Here is a 24970-nt window from a genome sequence, read left to right as displayed (position 1 = left end):
TTTTTGAGACAGAGTTTGGCTCTCGTTGCCCAGGCTGGAGTGCAGTGGCTTAATCTCAGCTCACTGCAACCTTCACCTCCTGGGTTCAAGTGATTCTCATGCCTCAGCCTCCTGAGCAGCTGGGATTACAGGCATGCGCCAATATGCCCAGCTAATTTTTGTGTTTTTAGTAGAGATGGGGTTTCACCATGTTGGTCAGGCTGGTCTTGAACTTCTGACCTCAGGTGATCTGCTTGCCTCAGCCTCCCAAAGTGCTGGGATTACAGGCGTGAGCCACCGCACCCGGCCAGGTTCATATATCTTTGATCCCCCTATGCCTAACCTGTTTCAGATTTATGGGGACCTTTATTAAAGATCTTAGAGTGGCCGGGCGCAGTGGCTCATGCCTGTAATCCCAGCACTTAGGGAGGCCGAGGTGAGCGGATCACCTGTGGTCAGAAGTTTGAGACCAGCCTGGCTAACATGATGAAACCCCATTTCTACTAAAAATAAAAAAAAATAGCTGGGCGTGATGGTGGGTGCCTATAATCCCAGCTACTCGGGAGGCTGAGGCAGGAAAATCGCTTGAACCCAGGAGGCGGAGGTTGCAGTGAGCCAAGATTGCGCCATTGCACTTCAGCTTGGGCAACAAGAGTGAAACTCCGTCTCAAAAAAAAAAAGATCTTAGAGTACATAGAAACCACAGCCTATTCCTGTACCTATCACAGCTTCTGTCACTATAGTTCTGCCCTCTATAGGGCTAAAATTTAGACTGCCACCCTATACCCATTAAATAATCCTTTAAACTGATTGTTTCCCTCCTTCCGCTAATTCCCCTTCTCTCTTCTAATTCCTTCTCTGTGTAGTGTGCTGTGCGTGCAGTGTGCATACAGTGTATAGGGCCAAGCCCTGTTCCTCTCACCCTGGCAATCTCAGCATAGGCCAGCCCCAGGATGCCTTCCCAGTTGGAGCCGTTGATGAAGAACTTGTCTGATTCAGTGATGGCAGCAATGTTGGCACGCACAGTGACGTTGGGGCCATGGGGGATGCTTACCAGGTCGGTGCCCAGCTCCCCTTCCCACTTGCCCTGGGTGTAGGGCACATACACACCCTTCCGGAGGTCCCGGTATGTGCTGGACCTGTGGAAAGAAGGTAGAGATCTGTGGATGCATAACCACAACTGGTAAACTGGTATAAGGATCTCAGTTAAACCTACTCCCAAACGCCACCGTATCTCATCTCAGGGGAATCCTAGAGTGAATCCTAGCAGCTTTCAGGCTGCTCAGCAAAACATCCCTAGACTCATCACCCAGAACAGAGTGTAAAGTGGGCTTGCAAATAGATGAAGGGAACCATTGCTGAGGCTTGGTCTCCTGTCTCTATTGCTCATATTCCTAGATCTTGAGCTCAGGCCCTGTGAAGAACAAGCCTGGGCTTTGTGCATTGTGCCTGCTGCTGCTGCTGCTGCAGGGGCAGCTAGCGGGCATCTCTTCCGCCCTCTGGCTCCATCAAGCTCCCAGAGAAAAGGAACCATTGACTCTCTTACTGCCTTGGAACCTAGTGGTACCATTCTTGTGGTAGAGAAAGTGCCAGGCAGGGTGAATGTGGCACCTCTACAGCAAGTTCTAGAGAAGGGGTTTACACAAGTATCTCAGAAGAGCAGGTTGGTATTACATACCGCTTCTGTGAAACGTGCTCAACATGTGGCAGCCCCACCTGTGTTTAATCACACCACTAACCAGGGCTTCTGTGTGTGGTGGGGGACTGGGATGAGGAGCTGGAATGAATGTCCTTTCATCGATCCTACCTGCACCCTCCTCCCTGACTGCTTCTTTTAGATCAGGACATTAAAGGAGGAAACAGGGAAGGTGGGTTTTACAGCTGCCTACAAATCCAAGGATAGGATTTAAGCTTCTACTCATGTTTGCACACACAGATGTCTCAGACATTGGTGTCCTCTCATCCCTTCCTCTTCCTGCTTTTATGCTAAGGGGGCTTCCAGATTATCCCTCACTGCCTCTTACCTTAAAGCCCACTTCAACCCCCCTTTCACCAGTCCCCCGCTTTCACCAGTCCCCTTCAACCCCCCTTTCACCAGTAAGCAGAATCCAACTGGTGGCACCCTGGGTGGTGCATGGAGGAGATATTTCAGCTTTCAGTTCCCTGATACTGGTCTAGGCAGAGGGGTTTATGGAAGACCCTTTCCTTCATGTCCTTGGACTATGCAAAGCCACCTAGAGTGGCCCCTGGGTAAGAACACAGCAAGGGGAGCTATCACTGAGGCCTGTTCAGCTTAGACTTAGCTGGTGGTGTCAGAGAACTGAGAGACACCGAGGGGATGTGGGGTTTTCGTCTCCCCATTCAGGCAGAGAAAATGAGCACCCTAAGATTGTTCTGTGAGCTACTGGCCCTTCTTCCTTTCCCTCCCGCAGGAGGCTGCCCTGTCTCAGTACTGAAGCACTTCCTGGCTCCCTCTCAATTCACCCTTTCCCATGGTATAGCTCCTCTAACCACCCACTTCACCCTGTCTCTCCTGGTCACTGTCTTTTCTTCGCCCTTCCCCTTCCCTGGCAAGAAGAAAATCTAAGGATCGACTCTTTCTCTCTGTACCCCTCCCCTGACCCTTCTTGGCCCTGGATCCTTGGAAAAGGCACCTCCCCCGGGCTCTCCCCAGGACTCACAGCTGCCTCTGGTAGTAGCGATGCAGGAAGGGGTGGGGGGCAGCACCCACTGCAAAGTTACTGCTGCCTGTATCCACCAGGATGTTGAGCTGTCAGAGAAAGGGGAGAGAAAAGACGGTATAGACAGGAGGCTTCAGACACACCACCTTTATTATCCCTCACCCCCCAGCACAGTCTGCCCCTTAGAATGTCCAGAGTGAAGCTCCACAATGCAGGACTGGTCCAGGCTGGCACCCGTTACCACAACAACCACAGACAGGACTTGGGGTCCTGTGGTGCTGCAGGGGCCAAAGGAACACTTCCCTGCGCCCTCTGAAGGTCTGCTGAAAAACCAACTGAAAAAAGGCAGATTAGTAGAAGAACTAACATGCATGGGAGTCAAAAAATATACGAAGTCAAAGAAATAGCCAGATGGTTGATTTTATACCATCTTGAGGTTACAGAAAGAATGGGAGCTTGGGCCAGGTGCAGTGGCTCACCCCTGTAATCCCAGCACTTTGGGAGGCTGAGGCAGGCAGATCACATGAGGTCAGGAGTTTGAGACCAGCCTGGCCAACATGGGGAAATTCTATATCTACTAAAAATACAAAAATTAGCTGGGCATGGTGGCACATGCCTGTAGTCCCAGCTACTCAGGAGGCTGAGGCATGAGACTCACTTGACCCTGGGAGGTGGAGGTTGCAGTGAGCTGAGACCATGCCACTGCACTCCAGCCTGGGCGACAGAGTGAGACCCTGTCTCAAAAAAAAAAAAAAAAAAAATGGGGACTTGGACTTTGGCAGAAATAGTTATGGGAGGGAGAGGAGGCCAGGCCAGTAAAGGTGGTCTTTTTGTGTGAATGAAACCTCACAGGTAACACCCCTCAGAGAGAACAGTTGATATATGTTTCTTGCAGACCTTTAAACATGTCAGACTCTCAGTTAATCTTTCCTAGATTTGGACCAGGGAGGGCCTCAGAGAAAGCCAGGTGGCATCAATGCAGATTCTGTGCAGATGCAAATCTCCCTCAAAAGCCAGCTTTGCAGGGCCACTTCTGTGTGCTGGCCCTCTGAGAGCCGACTCAAAATATGTCAAAGTAGTATATTCTGGGGTAAAATACCTTGGTTTCCTTTGGCACTCTCAACATGGCCTTAGAATGCTGTGTCTGAGGCCAGCACAGTGGCTCACACCTGTAATCCCAACACTTTGGGAGGCTAAGGCAGGTGGATCACTTGAGGTCAGGAGTTCAAGACCAGCCTGGTGAACATGGTGAAATCCCATCTCTGCTAAAAATACAAAAATTAGCCGGGTATGGTGATGCGCATCTATAATCCCGGCTACTTGGGAGGCTGAGGCAGGAGAATCACTTGAACCCAGGAGGCGGAGGTTGCAGTGAGCCGAAATCATACCACTGCACTCCGGCCTGGGTGAGAGCAAGACTCTGTCTCAAAAAAAAAAGAAAAGAGATGCTGTGTCTGTTTCAGTCTATGGAGTCATAACATTTTGCACATCATCTCAGAGCTATGTGGTGTGTGTGCTGTCTCCGTTCCCATGTCTCTCTACCGTCACATCGCCCCTGCTCACTGTGTACCTGACTGACTCTGTCTTCAGAGCCCCCTGCTCCTTTTCTGTTCTCCCAGGAAGCACTCTGGCTTATCCCCTCCAGCTCAGAGAAGACCTATTCTAGGACCTGTACTGGTGAGGGGACCTGTGGGGACCAGGATGGCACATCAGTGTCCATGCATGTGGTTCTGTCCCTGCCACCAGTATGTTGCTCCCCTTCTGTCTCAGAGGTGACACAGACCTAGGAATCCTACTGTCAGAAACAGTGGGGAGCCAGGAGCCCCATAAAATGTCCTGGTGAAAACCCATCTTGTCAGGGCCCTGGATTTGGCTAAGTGAAGAGGGACAGGTGTCTTCTTGGTGTTCCCTTCTGTCCAGCTCTTTCTAGCATCACTTCTTTTTTTTTTTAAGACAGAGTTTCGCTCTTGTTACCCAGGCTGGAGTGCAATGGTGCAATCTTGGCTCACTGCAACCTCCACCTCCTGGGTTCAAGTGATTCTCCTGTCTCAGTCTCCTGAGTAGCTAGGATTACAAATGTGCACTATCACACCGGGCTAATTTTTGTATTTTTAGTAGAGATGAAGTTTCACCACATTGGCCAGGCTGGTCTCGAACTCCTGACCTCAGGTGATCCACCTGCCTTGGCCTCCCAAAGTGCTAAGGCGTCAGCTACTGTGCCCGGCCTCTAGCATCACTTCTACTTAGCCCTTTCTTCCTCCTTTGAAGGCCTGACCCTACCTTCAGTCAGACCAGAGCCATTTTTTAAATGTCTACTATATCCTCACAGGCAAAAAAAGGAAAGTCCCAACCTTCAGAAAAATGGTAATTTGTAAATTGCATCTAGTCTCTTGCCGACTTTCCATCACCTCAGCTTCTCCCTTGCCCCAGGGGCCTTCATTTCTGTATCTTCTCTCCTCAATCCAGTGAAATCAACTGACCTCAGTTTTGGTGCAGGTTCAGACCTTGTCACCTTGAGCAGATCACTATGCTTCTCTGGACTTCAGTTTCATCCTCTGCCAGATCCTCTCTGGCTCCCTCCTGCTCTCCGTGGTGTGTCTGTGGCTGTGCTGGCTGTGCGCTCCCCCCACCCACCCCCCAACCGAGTGCCTGCTTAGACTTCCTGGCCTCCTCACATCCCCAAAGACTCCTCTGACAATGTCCCGGCCCTCAGACCTTGTCTCCTCCCTCCTTCCCAGCCCCCCACTCCTGGCCTGGTTTCCATTCCCCTCCCTGCCCTTCTTCCCCTACCTCTCTGTACCCGTGGTCTCTCTCCCCGGTCTCTGGGCAGCCACCAGCTCCAGATGCTGCGCTTTCAGAGAAAATCAATAGAGCCGGGAGGCTCAGCAGGTCAGATGTAATCAACCAGGTTAATAATTAAAAAGGCTTCTTCACCCACCCTCTCCCCAGGAACCCTCTTCCCCATTCCCAGGACTCAGCTCCCAGCATGGGGTCTGGCCTCATATTACAGGGCTCCCTGCTATCACTGGACCCCAAAGAAAGAGGATCTCCTCCACCTCAGGTCTTTGTGGCCTGTGTGAGGGAGGGAACATCTGGCCAGTTCTAGGCAAATATGGCTACTGCTTTACACTGGAGTGGAGCTTTGACCTGGGGGCTCCTGCTGTCCCTGCCCTTCCCTGCCTCCCCGTTTCTCTCCTGTGAGGCGGGAGGGAGCTCTCTGCAGAGTACTCCCACCCGAGCCCGGAGGCCCTGGGCACTCTTGCTGTCCTTCTAGCCCCAGCCTTTCCCCCTTCAACCTCAAAGGGGCCCAGGCTGAGCCCAGGAAGGCACGTCCCCCGCCACTCCCATCCGTCTCACCCACCCCAATACCACGATTTCAGGTCCCCACTGCTCTCTGCCTCCCCTCTCCAGCTTCCACCAAAACAAAAAACAAAAAAACCCCAGAATAAACAGTTGGGCTTCTCTCCCGAGCAAATGTCGAGCTTTCTGCCCTCTTCAGTGTGCTCCCGCCCGAGAAAAGGAATTCTGGTCCTGTCCTTCAACGCTTCTAATCCGAGCCCTGGCCAGTCCAGGCAGCCTTTCCCCACTTCTGCTCCATTCCAAAGGGGGGATGCGGGGGGCTCTTACAGGACAGGAGCCCGAGGCAAGGCTGAGGCACTGCTCACTCATGAAACAGGGCAGTTCAGGGCCGCCCGAGCAGACGCAGCGGCGGAGGGGCTGCAGTCACCGAACCCCAGCAGCTGGGCTCCCCTCTGGAGTCACTGAACAGGACCAGGGGATGGGACTGCCCTCATCTCTCACAGCCAACTACACCAACCTGCCTGCGGCTGCTCCTCCCAGGCTTCGCACGAGCTGCCACCTGTGCTGGGGAGCCAATTCCCTCCTACCTTCCCAGGCACCCACCTCTTCCTTAGCCCTTTTCCCTCACATAGATACAGCCACCCCACCCTGCCCCCATCTCCACCAAATTTGAATTCTTCCTGTTGACATTTACAGATGCTCATCTCTTCGTTAAAAAAACAAAAACAAAAAACTTCCTTAATCTCACATCCGCCTCCTGCTCCCCTCTCTCCTCTCCCTTCACAACCAAAGCACTTAGCCAGGCTGTCTCCATTTCTTCACCTCCCACGCATTCCTCAACCCATTCTAAAACTGGGTTTCGCCTCCATTCCTCCACTATAAAACAGCCCTTACTACAGTTACCGGTGATTTCATGTCACCAAACACTGAAGGTATTTTTCAAGTCAGCCTTCATCGTCTCAGGTCCTGTGTTCTCTGTCTCCTTGGCAGGCTCCTTTCACAAGGCTTGAGCTTTGGCCCTCTTCCTCTGTAACAACCCTTTCCCACTAAGCCATCTCTCCCTAGATCCTGGTGACATCTAAGCTCCTAACTCCAGCTTTTTCCTCTCCTTGGAGCTCCCGATGCACGCATCCAAGTGCCTCAAAGATACCTCAAGGGCTGGGTGCAGTGGCTGATACCTGTAATCCCAGCACTTTGGGAGGCCAAGGCGAGGGAATCACTTGAGTCCAGGAGTTCAAAATCAGCCTGGGCAACATAGTGAGGACCCCCCCCCCGCCCCGCCAACACATACACACACGCACCCACGTCTAAAAAAAATTTTTTTAATTAGCCAGGCATGGTGGCGGGCGCTGGTGGTCCCTGCTACTCGGGAGGTTGAGGTGGAAGGATCGCTTGAGCCCAGGAGCTGGAGGTTGCAGTGAACCACGATTGTGCCACTGCACTCCAGCCTGGGTGACAGAACAAGACCATCTCAAAAAAAAAAAAAAAAAAAGGTCAAACTCAGGATGTCCTAAGCTGACCCAATGTGGTCCTGCCCATCTGGTGGCTGCCTTCCAGTATTCCTTATACTAGTGGATGGCATCATCACCCATCTGTTCTGTAAGTAAGCAGTATCAGAGGTATCCTAACACCTTCCTCTTCTTCATCTCTCTATCCAGTGCATTAACAAGTCCTGTCCAATTAAGCCTTACAAGTCTCTTGAATGTATTCATTCCTTATTTCCTTTGCTGCCCCTAGGCCAGCGTCATCAGCTCACCCTGGAATATCACAATAATTTCCCAGCTGCTTTTGGCACATCCACTCTTGACTTCTCCAATCTGTTTTCTGCACTGCAGCCAGAGTGATCTATTCAAAGTTCAAATTTGACTGTTAACCCTCCTATGTAAACAGTTTTCCTTTGCTATTAAAAACGTAAAGCTGGGCAGGTGTGGTGGCTCTCGCCTGGAATCCCAGCACTTTAGGAGGCCGAGGCAGTTGGATCACCTGAGGTCAGGAGTTCGAGACCAGCCTGGGCAACATGGTAAAACCCCATCTCTACTAAAAATGCAAAAACTAGCCAGGCATGGTAGCAGGCACCTGTAATCCCAGTGACTTGGAAGGCTGAGGCAGGAGAATCGTTTGAACCTGGAAGGTGGAGATTGCAGTGAGATGAGGTGGTGCCACTGCACTCGTCTGGGCAACAGAGCAAGATTGCAAGATTCTGTCTCAAAAGCAAAACAAAACAAAACAAAAAACAGGCCGGGCGCGGTGGCTCAAGCCTGTAATCCCAGCACTTTGGGAGGCCGAGACGGGCGGATCACGAGGTCAGGAGATCGAGACCATCCTGGCTAACACTGTGAAACCCCGTCTCTACTAAAAAATACAAAAAACTAGCCGGGCGAGGTGGCGGGCGCCTGTAGTCCCAGCTACTCGGGAGGCTGAGGCAGGAGAATGGCGTAAACCCGGGAGGTGGAGCTTGCAGTGAGCTGAGATCTGGTCACTGCACTCCAGCCTGGGCGACAGAGCAAGACTCCGTCTCAAAAAAAAAAAAAAAAAAAGAATCCACACCCTTTCTTGGTACTACCCCAAGGTCATAGCACTTTTGCAAAAGCCTCTGGAGTGGGGGCTCTAGCTCCAATTCTTCCTATTCAATAGGAAGTCTATTTTCTTCTGTGTGGGCCTCACAGTTAAAGAGGAAAGACTCTTGTATTCTTGTATAACAAGGCTTTCAGCTGAAGTTGAGATTTAGAGGCCTTCCATTTTACAGAGGAGGAAAGTGAGACCTAGAGTGAGTAAGCAACTTCACCCGTCTTACACAAGCCACAAGGCTAGGATGAGAATCCAGTGGTTCTGACCAAGGCTTAAATGTGGTGTTTCATCTCCTTGGCCTTCCCGTCTCTCCCACTTGGAGAAGATGTATGTGGTAGATTGTTATACTAATGAACCACCCCACCCCCCACACATGCCCTTGCGGGATCCCCTCTGACAGTGACTCTGGGCTTAGCCATGTGACTGGCTGTGGTCAACGGGATATCAGCAAATGACGCAAGGAGAGGCTTGATAAGCACTTGTGCATTGGGGATTGCCCTCTTGGAACGCTGTCCTCAGATTCCATGTGAAGTAACTCAGTCTTGCCTCCTTCAGAATGAAAGACTTCACAGAGCCAGAGGCCCAACAGGCCTGGATTAGTCCGTTCCCCAGCTGACGTACCAGCTGAATGCAGCCACATGGGTGAGCCCAGGTAGGATTTGTAGAAAAATCACAAGCCAACACACAGAATCCTGAAAAATAAAATGACTCTTGTTTGAGCTACTAAATTTTGGAGTAGTCTGTTACCCAGCATTAGATAACTGACACAAACTATCTGAATTAAATCCTGGGGTCCTTGACCTTGAAGGCACCAACCATAGGTCAACCCCATGAACATCTCTTGCCAGTTTCCTTTCCTCACCAGGCTTCTTGTGAAGTTTCCCTAAAGCACGATGATCTCTCACTTGTGCATCTTTGCATATATTTGTCTGCAACGTTCTTTCCCTGTTCTGATGTTCACATCACACTTTAAACATCCTTTCTCTCAAAGGTCTTGTCCTGACACCCAGATGTGATTAGATTCTTCCTCTTACAGATCCTCAGTAGCACCTGTGCTTCTTTGTCTACCACTCACACTTTTAATCATTTATTTAATGTCTGCCTGTCCCACAGACTATGAACTCCACAAGGGTAGGGAGCGTTTGTATTGCTTATTACCTAATTGTTACCTAACCCTGAGTAGATGCTCCATAATGATTTTTTTTTTAATTGACAGCAACTGCCTCATTCCCTGCAGTTAATTCCCGTGACCCTACAGACTCTTGCTATTTTTTTTTTTTTTTTTAATGGGGCCTCGCTCTGTCACCCAGGCTGGAGTGTAGTGGCATAATCTTGGCTCACTGCAACCTCCGTCTCCCAGGTTCAAGCGATTCTCCCGCCTCAGCCTCCTGAGTAGCTGGGATTACAGGTGTTCGCCACTACGCCCAGCTAATTTTTGCATTTTTAGTACAGACGGGGTTTCACCATGTTGGTGAATATCCACCCAGGGTCCTGTGGTTCTTAGAGCAGTTATAGTGACTCCAGGGCTCCTTGGTCCCAGAACCTTGTGAGTCAGCTTCATCTGCTTTTCCTAAGTGATTTCCAGACCTGAGCTTACCCAAGGCTGAGAAAAGGGGGCAAGGAAGGACAAAAGAAGCCTAAAGTCAGCAGCTGGGAGGGGCTTATGGCCAACAGAGCACACAGCTACTGCCTCAGAGTCCAGCAACTGGGTCCTGTCCAGGTTCCTCCCACCTTGAACAAATCAGCCAACCCTGTGCAAATGGACTCCTTTTCCCAGCTAGTTCTTCTGCCTTCCACTTGCCTCTCCTGGCAGTAGCTGGCCATTGGTACCTGGGAGCAAGCAGGCTCCTTGGTGCCACTTACCCCACCTCTGGCTGGTTTTTCAAGGAGTCCCAATGTGGCTGGGTCACCCCAAACCTTATCTAGTGTACCTTTCCCCCTTTGGATGGGATGCTCCATTTCTCTGCAGCCTCTAACCCAGCTCAACTTTTTTTTTTTTTTTTTTTTTTTGAGACAGAGTCTCGCTTTGTCGCCCAGGCTGGAGTGCAGTGGCACGACCTCGGCTTACTGCAAGCTCCGCCCCCCAGGTTCACACCATTCTCCTGCCTCAGCCTCCCAAGTAGCTGGGACTAAAGGCACCTGCCACCACGCCCGACTAATTTTTTGTATTTTTTTTTTTTTGGTGGAGACGGGGTTTCACCATGTTAACCAGGATGGTCTCGATCTCCTGACCTTATGATCCACCTGCCTCGATTTCCCAAAGTGCTGGGATTACAGATATGAGCCACTGCACCCGGCCAGCTCAATTAATATTTATCAGTGCCTCCTACTCCAATAAAATAATGGATGTCGATGGTCCAAACATTTATGACAGTAGTTTTCAAAAGTTTTTTTTTTTTTTTTTTCTAAAGCAGCAGAATCAGTCAGGTGCAGTGGCCACACCTGTAATCCCAGCACTTTGGGGAGGCCGAGGTGGGCAGATCATGAGGTCAGAGATCGAGACCATCCTGGCCTAACGCGGTGAAACCCTGTTCCACTAAAAAATACAAATAATTACGCCGGGCGTGGTGCAGCACCTATAGTCCAGCTACTGGGGGAGGCTGAGGCAGGATAATGGCGTGAACCGGGAGGCAAGAAGCTTGCAGTGAGCCGAGATTCGCCACTGCACGCCAGCCCTGGGCGACAGAGCGAAACTTCATCCTCAAAAAAAAAATAAATAAAATAAATGAAGCAGCAGAATCTTCCCCCTTTTCCAATTGTATGCCAGGATCCTAGTGTACAAGAGAGAAAAAGGCAGAGATCTCTGTTTGAAGGGAAGGTTTGATTTCCTTGCTTCCATCCCCTGCCTGTGCTGGCTCTTGAGGCATCTCTTCAGCACCTTTAGCCTCTTGCCGGAACCCCCACATGGAAAAACCCATGCTCCACAAGGTATCACGGCAGCTATTCACCACCTCTTTCATTTGTCAGACAGTAAGTCCTTCCTGTTATTTAACCTTGTCCCACCCACAGGTTACAGTGCCTTGAATCTCTCTTGCTCTGTCCCTCAGCTGAAAATGAAGCTGACCTCTGCATCTCACCCCATTGGCCACTTGTGTCATGCTCAACACATGGGCTTGTTTGTTCAAGTCATTGGGAGATGTGGAACTCACTCCTTGTTCCTACCTGTCAAAAACTCCACAAGGCCTTGAAAAGAATAAGTGGGGCCGCCAGGCACAATGGCCACGCCATAGTCCCAGCACTTTGGGAGGCTGAGATGGGCGGATCACTTGAGGCAGGAGTTCGAGACCATTCCTGGCCACATAGTGAAACCCCACCTACAAAAAAAAAAAAAAAAAATATATATATATATATATATATATATATATATTTATATATATATATATAAATTAGCCAGGCGTGGTGGCGTGCGCCTGTAGTCCTAGCTACTTGGCAGGCTGACGCTGGAGAATTGCTTGAACCCAGGAGGTGGAGGTTGCAGGGAGCCGAGATCGTGCCACTGCACTCCAGCCTGGGCAACAGAGACCCTGTCTCAAGAAAAAAAAAAAGAAACACTGTTGGGATTCGCTGACCTTGAAAGACTAAGCAAGAAGACACCCAGCCTACAGTGGGCAGCAGAGAGAGTAGCCCCAGAGTGACAGCAGCTCGGTAGATATGGTGACAGAGGATAAGTTAGCATGGAGGAGACAGAGCTTGGCCAGTTTGCTCTGAGGAAAATGACCTAGGAGTCCCAGCTCCCCCATGTCAGAATCCCCCCAGTACTGCTGATTCTTAAAAGTCTCCCCAGCACAGCCCAGCTCTCCTATTTTGGGAACCACCTGGCTACAGTACCCGAGGCTGCGGTACTACGGATGTACTCAGGTGCTGTTGCATCCTGCCAGGAGAATCTCAGGGCAGCTCCAGAACTCAGAAAATGTTCTGGCTCCTTCCCAGAACTCTCCCCTGCCCAGGCACCTGAAAGAGAAGGCTCCCAGGAGAGACAGAAGTTAGTCATCAGGTATGGGCGCTTCCCTGGGAGGTGTTTCTCTTCCTAGATTTTCATTTTTTTGAGACAGAGTTTCCCCCTGTCGCCCTGGCTGGAGTGCAGTGGCACGATCTCAGCTCACTGCAACCTCCGCCTCCTGGGTTCAAGTGATTCTCCTGCCTCAGTCTCCTAATTAGCTGGGATTACAGGCACATGCCACCATGCCCAGCTAATTTTTGTATTTTTAGTAGAGACGGGGTTTCACCACTTTGGCCATGCTGGTCTTGAACTCCTGACCTCAGGTGATCCACCTGCCTTGGCCTCCCAAAGTGCTGGGATTACAGATGTGAGCCACTGTGCCTGGCCTCTTCCTGGATTTTCAACTGGAATTTTCGGCCCAGCCCTTTATTGGAGAGGCCCAAGAAGGGTTCCTGACCTTCCACCTTAGTGCTTTTAGAGAGAGCACACTCTTTCTCAATGCCCCCTCACTCCCAGCTAAACTCTTCTTTACTGGTCTGGGGAGTAGAGGAGAATTTGGAGTGACAGGATGAGGGCTCCAGCAAGGACTTATGTGCAACCTGAGGCCCAATCCAGGAAAGCCAGTGGTGGTTGCAGGGACTGGAGTAGGCAACTTATGGAGCTGGGGTCTTGCTGGCTTTGTCTGATTTGGAAGGTGGTTCTTTGAGCTCGATGGTTTTCAACCTTTTATTATAAAACTCTTTTTTAAAAAATATAACCCAGAAGTCCACTGTATAAAAACAATAAAAGCAAAGTTATCCTGGGAGGCTCAGGAGATTTGGGCAGGGGGATGGGGATGGCTTGGTGACAGGAAGGGTGGGGATCTAGAGTGTTGACTGCTCCCAGCCTTCTCCTTCACCACTGAGGTCCCTTTACAGAACCCTGCCAAGCACAGTTTGAAGCCATTATAGGGGAAGGAGGGGAAAAAAAGAAAACCCACCTGGCCCTTCTTGGTTTCTGAGACCCTGAGCCCTCATAGTTTTCTGCTGCTCTGATCATTTTCTCTTGCTTCCTTGTCTACACCTAATATTCTTTCCCTAATCATTTTTCTCCTTTCCCTCTCCGTTTCGTCAACGAACAAGACTATTTTTTAACTTGGCTTTCACAGCCTCTCTGTGGATGAGTCCTGTCTGCCTGTCCAGTTCTAACCTCTCTCCAGATTCCCACTGTCAGCTGGTGGCTGAACACTTCCACAGGGATGACCCACTAGCCTCTCAAAGGCAACCAACATGTCCCAGATCGTAGAACACAGGAAGGACAGGCCCCAGTATTTGGACTCAGAATCCAAAGACCTAGATTTGAACCCCTACTCTGTTCTTAATGGAATCACTTTGGACGAGACACTTAGTCTCTCTGGGCCTCAGTTTCCTCATCCCCAAAATGGGTATGCTAATACTTATCCCTTATAATTAAAGCAGAATAATAAACATAAACTTTGGTAAACTATATTGTGCTTCCTGGCTGGGTGCGGTGGCTCATACCTGTAATCCTAGGACTCTGGGAGGCTGAGGTGGGTGGATCACTTGAGGTCAGGAGTTTGAAACCAGTCTGGCCAACGTGGTGAAACCCCTGTCTCTACTAAAAATACAAAAAAAATTAGCTGGGTGTGGTGGCAGGCACCTGTAATCCCAGCTATTTGGGAAGCTGAGGCAGGAGAATCATTGGAACCTAGGAAGTAGACGTTGCAGTGAGCTGAGATTGCGCCACTGCACTCCAGCCTGGGTGACAGAGCAAAACTCCATCTCAAAACGAACAAACAAAAAAACTATATTGTGCTTCAAAAGCTTGCCCCTGTTGCTTTGTTCCCTGACAAAAAGTCAGAAGTTAAATAAAGCCATCATCTCCTCTTGCCTGTCTCTCACCCCATACATGTTATCAAGTGCACAGAATAACTGGTTAAACAATGGATAAATACTGATTCCTCCTTTCTACCCTCACTGCCACCACCCTCTTTCAGGCCCATGTATCCTGAGATCCTTGTTTCCATGTCTAGAGTCATGATGCTAGACTCTCCAAGCCATCCTGCATACTGAAGCTGTTTTCCTAGAACTGAAATAGACGATATCATCCCTCTTCTCGTATACCTACAACGATTCCTTACTGTTTGCAGAATAAAACCCAAAGTCCTGTCAGCCCCGCATCCCCACCATGCCTTCTGGCTTCTCACCATTGTTCACGCTTTTCTTCATGAAGCGCTCCTCCTCACCACTCTCCATATTGCAAAGCTTTCTCCTCTTTCGAGGTCTTATTGAAATACCTCCTTTTTGGCTGGGTGCGGTGGTGGCTTATGCCTATAATCCCAGCACTTTGGGAGGCTGAGGCGGGTGGATCCCTGGGTGACAGAGCAAGACTCCCTGTCAAACACACACACACACACACACACACACACACACACACACACGAAAACAAAACAAAACAAAAACCTCCTTTTCCAGCAAGCTGTCCCTAATACCATGTCAGAAGTAGCTGCTTCTCTCTGTGCACTTCCAAGACCCACTGTTCCACTATTTGTACCAAATGCATTTGGTCTTCTGTAATATTTAGGTATCATGTCTATGTCTCACATTAGATTGTGAGCTGCCCAAGGGCTAAGACTATGGCATGATTTTTCTCTTCTACACACAGTAGGTACTCAATAAATATCTGTTACACTGAATTGACTATCACCAAATTTCACTCCTAACAGTTACCTTATTATCCTGTTTGGTCAGTGATGCTCATAATATCAAAATGAGATAACATCCTTTTATTTATTTATTTAGAGACAGGGTCTCACTCTGTCACCCAGGCTGGAGTGCAGTGGCACGATCTCGGCTCACTGCAACCTCTGCCTCCCGGGCTCAAGCGATTCTCCTGCCTCAGCCTCTTGAGTAGCTGAGTTTACAGACGCGCGCCACCACACCCAGCTAATTTTTGTATTTTTAGTAGAGATGGGGCTTCACCATGTTGGCCAGGCTGGTTTCAAATTCCCAACCTCAGGTGATCTGCCCGCCTCAGCCTCACCTTAGTGCTGGGATTACAGGTGTGAACCACTGCACTTGGCCCTTTCATTTAAAAGAATAAAAATACTTTCTCCAAGAGCTACAGTTCTGCATTTACAACTGCCCTTCAACAGTTCTGTTTAGAGACTTGCAGCTCATGTATTCATTCACTCAATGTTTTTTAGGTGTATATTCTGAACTTGGCATTGTTACAGATTATTATAACGCAAAGAAAGGATAACTGCAAAATAAATAAAATTTAAAAGACACTGTCCTTAAGAGCTTGAAGTTTTGTTTGTTTGTTTGAGACAGAGTCTCACTCTGGAGTACAGTGGCACAATCTCAGCTCACTGCAACCTCTGCCTCCCACGTTCAAGCAATTCTCCTGTCTCAGCCTCCCCAGTAGCTGGGATTACAAGCGCCTGCCACCATGCCCGGCTAATTTTTGTATTTTTAGTAGAGACAGCGTTTCACCATATTGGTCAGGCTGGTCTTGAACTCCCGGCCTCAGATGATCCTCCTGCCTCAGCCTCCCAAAGTGCTGGGATTACAGGCATGAGCCACTGCACCTGGCCAGAGCTTGAAGTTTTATGAGAGAAACAAACACAAAAACAGTTGTAATATGTTACAAGTGTAGTAATGGAGGCATCACCAGGTGTAATAGGAGAATGGAAGAGGGATGCTTGTGATAAACTTCTTCTTCCCCAAGACAAATGGCACAGTAGGAAGAACAAGGATGAAACAGGTCTTAACTTACTGGCCTTCTACCTGGCCAGTGGTTTAACCTTTCAACCCCATTTCTTCTGCTAGACACTGTGAGTGATAAAGACCTTTTTTCTTTTTCTTTTTTTTTTTTTTCTTTTTTAGAGACAGGGTCTCTGTCACCCTCTGACATGCTAGAGATTGCAGTGGTGCAATCACAGCTCACTGAAGTTGTCCTTTTATATATTGCAGGAATTGCTGTAAGGGACAAACTAATAGGAGGCTAAGGTGGAAGCATCACTTGAGTCCAGAAGCTGGAGACCAGCCTGGGCAACATAGTGAGACAATTTGAAAAAAAATCAGCTGGGCCTGGTGGATGTGCTTGTAGCCCCAGTTACTCAGGAGCCTGAGGCAGGAGGATCACTTGAGCCCAGGAGCTATGATTGTGCCCCTGCACTCCAGCCTGGGCAACAGAGTGAGACCCTATAATTAATAAACAAACAAACAAATAAATTTGTATACAAGTACTATAAGCCATCCCCTCCTGCCACCTTTCCTATTCCCACAGTCTTGTTATCCTCCAGTTCACCCCAGATCAGAATCTTAAAACCATCATTGATGCCTTCTTCCTTTCCCTTCACACCAATGTCATCAAATCCTCCCCACCTGCCCTGGCACGTTCTCTGCATCCTACCCTTCCTTTCTCTTTCCATCTTATCGCAGCCTAATGCCCTCCTTGTCATAGAGGGCCTCACACCTGGACTGTTGTGAGGGCCCCTGTGCCTGTGTCTTTCAGTCCTACTCTTTTTGTTTTTATTTATTTTTTGAGATGGAGTCTCGCTCTGTCACCCAGGCTAGAGTGCACTGGCGTGATCTTGGCTCACTGCAACCTCTGCCTCCCGGGTTCAAGAGATTTTTCTGCCTCTGTGCCCTGAGTAGCTGGGACTACAGGCACGTGCCACCACACCCAGCTATTTTTGTATTTTTAGTAGAGACGGGGTTTCACCACATTGGCCAGGTTGGTCTTGAACTCCTGACCTCGTGATCCATCCGCTTTAGCCTCCCAAAGTGCTGGGATTACAGGCGTGAGCCACCGCATCCAGCCATAAATGGTTCTCAAATTTGAGGCACAAACTGCGGGGCCCCATTCTCAGAGAGACTGTCTCTAGAGGTCTGGGATGGGGCCAGGGAATTTACATTTTTAGCTGACTCCAATGAGGGTTTGCAGACCTCGCTTTGAGTATATCTGCATGGATGACCTTGTACTTGTCACTTCCGCCCTTTCACTTCCACTCTAACTCTATGTGGGCAGAAAACTTATCTTCTTGTCTGTTTGTGGATCAGCCCCCAAGCACCAGCAATTAACTGCCTAGCACAGAGAAAGTGCTCCCCAAATTTCACTTTTACTTGTTCAGAATACAATGCCATCCAAGTTCTCATTTGGCATTTACAACAGCTGCGCCAGGTAGGAAGAAAGGGCGTCCTTCTTGCAGACAGATGGGGAGAGAGTCCAAGCCACCAGAGAGCAGAGACTGGCTGATGCAGGCTTAGTTAGAAACCATAGTGCAAGCCACACAGTTGCTTTAGTTGCGGGCTCCCTGGCACTAGCTTCCTGGACTGGTGTTGAACTTTAAGCCCACTTTTCTCTTCTAGAAAGGAGTGAGGAAGGAACTGACATTTATTGAGCAATTACTCTCTGCTAAGTACTGGGCCGCAGGATGTATGCATTATTTCAGGGGATCAGGGAAGTACAGTAATGGATACCCCAGTTTTCTTTCTTTTCTTTTTTTTTTAGACGGAGTTTCGCTCTTGTGGCCCAGGCTGGAGTCCAATGGCACGATTTTGGCTCACTGCAGCCTCTGCCTCCTGGGTTCAAGCTATTCTCCTGCCTCTGCCTCCTGAGTAGCTGGGATTACAGGCATGTGCCACTATGCCTGGCTAATTTTGTACTTCTAGTAGAGACGGGGTTTCTCCATCATGGTCAGGCTGGTCTCGAACTCCCGACCTCAGGTGATCTGCCCACCTCGGCCTCCCAAAGTGCCAGGATTACAAGCATGAGCCACCACGCCCAGCTGTTTTTGTTTTTGTTTTTTTTCTGAGACGGAGTTTTGCTCTTGTTGCCCAGGCTGGAGGGCAATGGCGCAATCTTGGCTCACTGCAACCTCTGCCTCCTGGGTTCAAGTGATTCTCCTGCCTCAGCCTCCTGAGTAGCTGGGATTACAGGTACATGCCACCACGCCCAGCTAATTGTTTTTGTATTTTTAGTAGAAACGGGTTTCGCTATGTTGGTCAGGCTGGTCTCGAACTCCTGACCTCAGGTGATCTGCCTGCCTCGCCCTCCCAAAGTGCTGGGATTACAGGATACCCCAGTGTTATACATGTAAAATGTGGAGGCCCAGGACATCCAAGTTTTTATGCCTCATTACATAGCATAGAAGAGGCAGAACAGGCCAGACAAGGATAAAGTGACTTCATATTTGTTGGAGGTCAGTTTTGTATGCAGGTGCATTGTTCTGGGTGAAAGCACCTAGAACAATTAACCCTCACAACTTAATCCTCACAATTACCTTGCAAAGGAGATCTCATATTCTACTCATTTTAAAGACATGACAGTAGTTTCAGAGAGGTTATGCAATTTGCCCAAGGCCACATAGCTGAGAAGAGGAAAAGCTGTGGGTGGTAGAGCTGGGATTCATGGACTGTCTGACCTCAAAGCTTGTGTGGGTTCTGCAGCTCCGTCCTGCATCATGCACAGTTCCCCAAGCTCCCTCTCCTGAGAAGAGGTCCATGCACAGTTTGCAAAGCACATCAGTAGCAGAAACAGGAGTAGGTCCCGGGTCTCTGCATACCCGCTGCTCCCTGACGATATCATCTAGCAATCTGTTTGCTCAGGGCCTGGATTTGGCCTCTGTCCTGCCCCCTCAACCTCCCACTGGAGACTACTTCTGGGGAAGTTATGGTGCACAGGAAAGAGGATGAGAAAGTGGGGAAGACCAGGCTTTTGACTAGCTGAGAGGTAGGGCTGGGGAACATGCACCTAGGAAGGCTGGCTTCTGTAAAGTAATTGGGAGGTGGGGGTTTGTGTTTCTCCCAGTTCCAGCTGTCTGAGAAGTTCAGGAAAGTGTGGCTGTCCCCTCTACCCACCCCAAACACACTCCCACCTTCACAGACCCTCCCAAGGACACAGATCCGGAGGTGGCTCACAGAGATGTGCAGGATCAGATTCAAGGTGACACGCAGCAGCATACAGAGAACCACAGGGCTGCCCAGGCCCGGACTCTCCCACAGAGGCGGCAGATGCACACAGAGGTCAGCCACAGCACCCCACATGGAGGGCTGCTCACCCACAGAGGTGCAGAGGGTGCCACCTCCACCCACCTTGAAGGTACCTTGGAGATTGTCAGGAAGGATGGGGAGGGCACATGGTGTTTTCTCTACAACTCCCCTCTCCCCCACCATGAAAGGAGTCTCACTCTTAAAAGGCAACTCTGGCTCCTTTCCTACCATTTGTCCTTTCCCCAGGCTCAGTTCGGTTCCCCTCTGGCCTGGGGGGGATGTAGGGTGGGGGAGGGGCTGGAGTGTAGCCTGCGAGAGGGAAAAGGGGAGGAGGAGGGGAAGGCAGGAGCCTGTCCAGGGCTTCCGGGCTGAGTGCAATCAGGGGGGCCTCGGTAACCTCACTTTGCCGTCCCAGTGGCAGCCCAGATGGTGGGAGCAAGGGGCTGATTCAACTGCTGCCAGGATTCCTTGGTCCTGGAGGTGCTGGGAACAATGGTGGGAATCAGAGGAGGGGACAAGGTTGGGTGGCCAACTTCCAGAGTGGTGGGATTTGGGAGACTCGGACTGGGCCACTGTCAGAAGGGGCTGACACCTGTTATAGTGCCCCTGTGGCGGACGCTTCCTCCAGGTCAGGGTCCCCAGCTGATGTGTCTCTCTTGCCCCAAATCCTTCCCGAAGGCGTATGTGTCAGATGAGGAGCAAGGGGAAATAGGCAGTCAGGGGAGAGGAGAAGGGAAAGGGGAGCTTGGGAACACTTCTGCCAACAACCACGTGACCCCAGGTAATGGCTGGGGAGGGGTCCCTCCTGCTGTCCCCACCAGCCCATTTGAGCAGGGGCCAGCCCGAGGCGTCCCCGGCCTGTCTCCCCTCTGCTCATGCAGGCGGAGGGCTAAGGGCTGGCCTGACCACCTTACCGTCTGCGGGGGGCTGCCCACGGTCATCTCCACGTAGTAGCCCTGCCCCGACTTGCCCCTCAGGTTGTCCACCATCTCCACAAAGCTGCCCCTCCGGCCGGGCTCCTCGAGCTCTTCGTCGGTCTCCCGGGGCAGCCGCAGCCCCACGGGGGCTCCCCCCAGGCCGCTGCGCAGGGGCAGCCGGATGCCGTGCTGGGTGCCGTGGGCAGGCAGCACTCCCGCGCCCATCCACAGCAGGAGCCAGGGCAGGGCTTGGGCCATGGTGGGCCCCGGCCTTCGGGCCCTCTGGGCTCGCACTGGCCCACGTCCGTCCCTGGCGCCTGCCCCCAAGTCTGGGTGGTGCTGATGGCTTCTCAGGAGAGGGAGCTTGGGGGCATCAGGACGCCAGAGCCTGCAGGGCCCTGGGCCAGCCCCCGGGTCCGGGCCGTGGAGAGCGGTCAGGGAGATCCGCAGAGCACGGGAGCAGGGGAGAGGCTGGGATCCGGAGCCCGCTACATCGGCGCGGCGGCGGCCAGCCACGGCAGCGGGCGCGGGCTCCCGGCGGGGCTGGGAGGGGCGGGCATGGCGGGCCGGCGGCGGCTTCCCCGGTCCCCCCGGTGGGCGGCGGCGCGGGCAGGGGCAAGGGCTCCGGGCTCCTGCGGCTGCGTTGGCTGCTCAGGCCACCATAATCCAGCTCGCGGCTCGCAGCTCCCGGGCGGGCTGGGGAGGCGGAAAGACTTGTGGCGGCGGCTGTCAAAGCCAAAGGGTTTTCGCTTTTCCCTGGGATCGCTGGGAAGTGTAGTCTTCCCATGGCTGGCAATCCGGCTTCCGGGGCTGGAGAGGGGTCTGGGATGCCCTCTGCCGAGGTGGAGTCCGCCCTGCAGGGCCCTGGCGGGAAGGGCCAGACGGATGGAGGGGGGCACACCTCCCGTCTGTCAGTCTTTCGTTCAGCATGGAGGGAGCACCCACTGTACGTCAGGCACACTGCCAGGCGCTGGGGATACAGAGAGAAATAAACGGTGATTCTACACGGGACCGTTAAGTGATTCCTGCCGCGGTGAAGTTTCATACTATACGATGTGGCATTAAGGAGTAGGGATTTGGAGGGACATCTAGGGGATCTGGGAAGACTCAGTGGGAGAAGGTGGTATTTAATTTGAGCGTTTAAAAATGGGTAGGATTTTCATAAGCAGAGATTGAGGGAGCAGGATGAAAGGGGATGCAAACTGTTTGGAAACAAAGGGGAAAAAAAGGGGAAACAAAGTTTCCAGGCTGCAAACTGCCGGAGCAGGGTCCAAAAGGGGAAAGTGCAGTTGTCTATTTTCACCTGCGCCTGCGATCTGCCGGCAGGTAAGAGCCAGCGGGTCTTCTCCCATCTGAACCTGTTTGTGCCTTTGAGGCTCTACTTGCCTTGAATCCTTATGACCCCTCTGATTTTCTGCACCATCAGCCAGACTGAGGAGAAATGGCTGTTGATAGCTTTAAAGTGTTAACACTCCAAAAAGTATCTCTATATTAACTGGTAAGAGCTTAAAGCCTTGAATCAAAAGCGTTAGAGTTCTAATGGCTTAAAGAAGAAAAGCCGGTATGGTTTTAACAATATATTGTTTATCAAATGTGGAAAGCCATTGATAAAATTCAGCAGTTACTCTGATTTAATTTTTTTTTTTAAATGAAAAGGAATCTTATTTTTTCTTTTGAAAGGGAGTGTTGCTCTGTCACCCAGGCTGGAGTGCAGTGGCATGGTCTCAACTCTGCAACCTCCGCCTCCCGGATTCAAGCAATTCTCATGCCTCAGCCTCTGAGTAGCTGGGATTACAGGCGTGTGCTACCACAACCAGCTAATTTTTGTATTTTTAGTAGAGATGTGATTTCACCATGTTGGCCAGGCTGGTCTCGAACTTGTGACCTCAAGTGATCCACCCACCTCAGCCTCCCAAAGTGCCGGGATTATAGGCATGGACCACTGCACCCAGCCAGGAAGCTTTATAAACAAGACAACAAACAAACAAACAAAAAATAGTAGTAATAAAAGGCTAAGTTACTCCCATTAAAGGCAGGCTTTGGAAAGGAAAGATCATTATCTCTACTCTTATCCTACACAGTTCAGAACAGTCTGATTGACTCAAAAGACAAGAAAATGGAAAAAGTGTTATATATGTTGGATAGCAAAGGAATCATTAGTTGCAGATTATATGATATGGATAGAAAATCCTAACCAATAAGGTGATTAGATACAAATTTAAAAAGTCAAAATCAAAATAGAGAAATGTATGTATGGGAATTGTAGATATGATAGAGATGGCATTCATATCAGAGGAAAATGGATGCATTATTCAAAAACTGTTGTTGGGATGTCTGGCAGCCCATTTGGAAGGAGAAAAAACCAAATCCCAATTTCATTCATCTGAAAATAAACTCCAGATAGATTAAAGAATTTAACGTTAAAATAAAACTGCAGGAAAATAGAATATTTTATCATCTTATATTGAAGAAAACCTCCCTAACAAACCCTGGAAGGTAAAGAAACCTGAAAACTGGATGGGTTTGATGACTTAAATATTTAAAACTTCTGTAGAATCAGAAGTGTTCCAATAGTACCAGTGTTCTAATTCTGGTTCAATTAGTAACTGGGAGAGCCCACCCTGGTTATTTAACCTTTTTGAGTCTTTTTTTTGAAACAGTCTCGCTTTGTCACCCAGGCTGGAGTGCAGTGGCTTGATCTCAGCAGCTCACTGCAACCTCCTCCTCCTGGGTTCAGGCGATTCTTGTGCCTCAGCCTCCTGAGTAGCTGGGATTACAAGTACCCACCACCATGCCTGGCTAACTTTTTTTTTTTTTTTTTTAGACAGAATCTCACTCTGTCACCCAGGCTGGAGTGCAGTGGCACGATCTCGGTTCACTGAAACCTCTGCCTCCTCAAGCGATTCTCCTGCCTCAGCCTCCCAAGTAGCTGGGACTATGGGCTCGTGCCAGCACGCCCGGCTAAGTTTTGTATTTTTAGTAGAGACGGGAATTCACCATGTTAGCCAGGCTGGTCTTGAACTCCTGACCTCAGGTTATCTGCTCACCTCAGCCTCCCCAAATGATGAGATTACAGGCGTGAGCCACCTTGCCTGGCCCCTTTTTGAGACTTGATTTTATCATTTGTAAAATGGAGATAATGATATTAATAGTTCAAACCTCAAAAGGTAAGAATTCGATGAGACAATCCATGTAAAACATTTAGAATGGTGTCCAGCATATTGTAAGTGCTCAATAAAGGTCAGCTATTAGTATTGTTATTGTTGTAACTACTGAGAAAAGTGACATTTACAAAGTTAAAAGTTTAGTCATGGATAAAGAAACAACATTTACCACACAATAGAGACAAAGGGCTAATGTTTATAATGTGCAAAGAGCTTCTACAAATCAGTATCAATCCAAAACAACCTGATAGAAAAATGAACAAAGGGTAAGGGAAAAGAGTGAGGAAAAACAACAAAAAACAAAAAAGAAAAGAAAAGAAAAATGAACAAAGAATGTGAACAGGTAATTCATAGAAGAAGAAATTCAAATGGATGGTAAACATGAAAAAAAAACATGAAAAAAGTTTAACTTCGTTAATAGTTGAAAGAACGCAATGTAAAACAGTAGATTCTTTGTTCCTTTTCTTCCTTTTGTTCTCCTCTCAGATTGGTAACATTTGGTATTGATGAAGGTATTGTTTGGACTGTAAATTATTCCATTTTTGGAGAGTAATTTGCAATGCCTATTAATATGTTAAAATGCAAATTATTTGGGCAATGTCATTTATAGGACCCTTTCCAACAAAAACAACAATATTTCAGCAGTGTGTACTATAGCAAAACCTTGGATTCAAAACAAACGAAGCTGGGTATGGTGGTTCATGCCTGTAATCCAATCCACTTGGGAGTACGAGGTGGGAGGATCGCTTGTGCCCTGGAGTTCAAGACCAGCCTGGAGACAAAGCAAGGCCCCATCTCTTTAAGCAAAACCAAAAATAATCATCAGGCCGGGTGTGGTGGCTCATGCCTGTAATCCTAGCACTTTCGGAGGCTGAGGTGGGTGGATCACTTGAGATCAAGAGGTCGGTCGAGACCAGCCTGGCCAACATGGTGAAACCCTGTCTCTAATAAAAATACAAAAAAATGGCCGGGCGTGCTGGCTCATGCCTGTAATCCCAGCACTTTGGAAGGCTAAGGTGAGTGGATCACCTGAGGTCAGGAGTTTGAGACCAGCCTGGCCAACATAGTGAAATCCTGTCTCTACTAAAAATACAAAACAATTAGCCAGGCACCGGGGTGGGTGCCCAGCTACTTGGGAGGCTGAGGCAGGAGAATCGCTTGAACCCAGGAGGCAGAGGTTGCAGTGAGCCGAGATTGCACCACTGCACTCCAGCCTGGGTGACAGAACAAGACTGTCTCAAAAAAAAAAAAAAAAAAAAAAAAAAAAAATTAGCTGGGTGTAATGGCACGTGCCTGTAATCCCAGCTACTTGGGAGGTTGAGGCAGGAGAATCACTTGATCCTGGGAGACAGAGGTTGCAGTGAGCCAAGATTGCACCACTGCCCTCCAGTCTGGGTGACAGAGTGAGAATAGGTCTCAAAAA

The 24970-nt window shown here is 49.7% G+C and overlaps 1 protein-coding gene across 1 annotated transcript in view; it reads right to left on the bottom strand.

Moving 5' to 3' along the window:
- BACE1 (beta-secretase 1) overlaps nt 1-21101 on the bottom strand; it is a 30134-nt gene extending 9033 nt beyond the window's left edge. The window contains exons 1-3 of the mRNA XM_017883096.1: nt 20381-21101; nt 2661-2749; nt 902-1118 (exon numbers count right to left, since the gene is read on the bottom strand). Coding sequence (XP_017738585.1) covers nt 902-1118; nt 2661-2749; nt 20381-20641 — 567 coding nt within the window. The 5' untranslated portion in view covers nt 20642-21101. The remainder of the gene's footprint in view (nt 1-901; nt 1119-2660; nt 2750-20380) is intronic.
- Nucleotides 21102-24970: the final 3869 nt, after the last annotated feature.

The sequence above is a fragment of the Rhinopithecus bieti genome, unplaced genomic scaffold (assembly GCF_001698545.2).
Source record: "Rhinopithecus bieti isolate Rb0 unplaced genomic scaffold, ASM169854v2 scaffold_11964, whole genome shotgun sequence".
NCBI classification, from domain to species: domain Eukaryota; kingdom Metazoa; phylum Chordata; class Mammalia; order Primates; family Cercopithecidae; genus Rhinopithecus; species Rhinopithecus bieti.
Note: the sequence above shows the minus strand (reverse complement) of the source record. Positions and strands in the feature narration are given on the sequence as shown.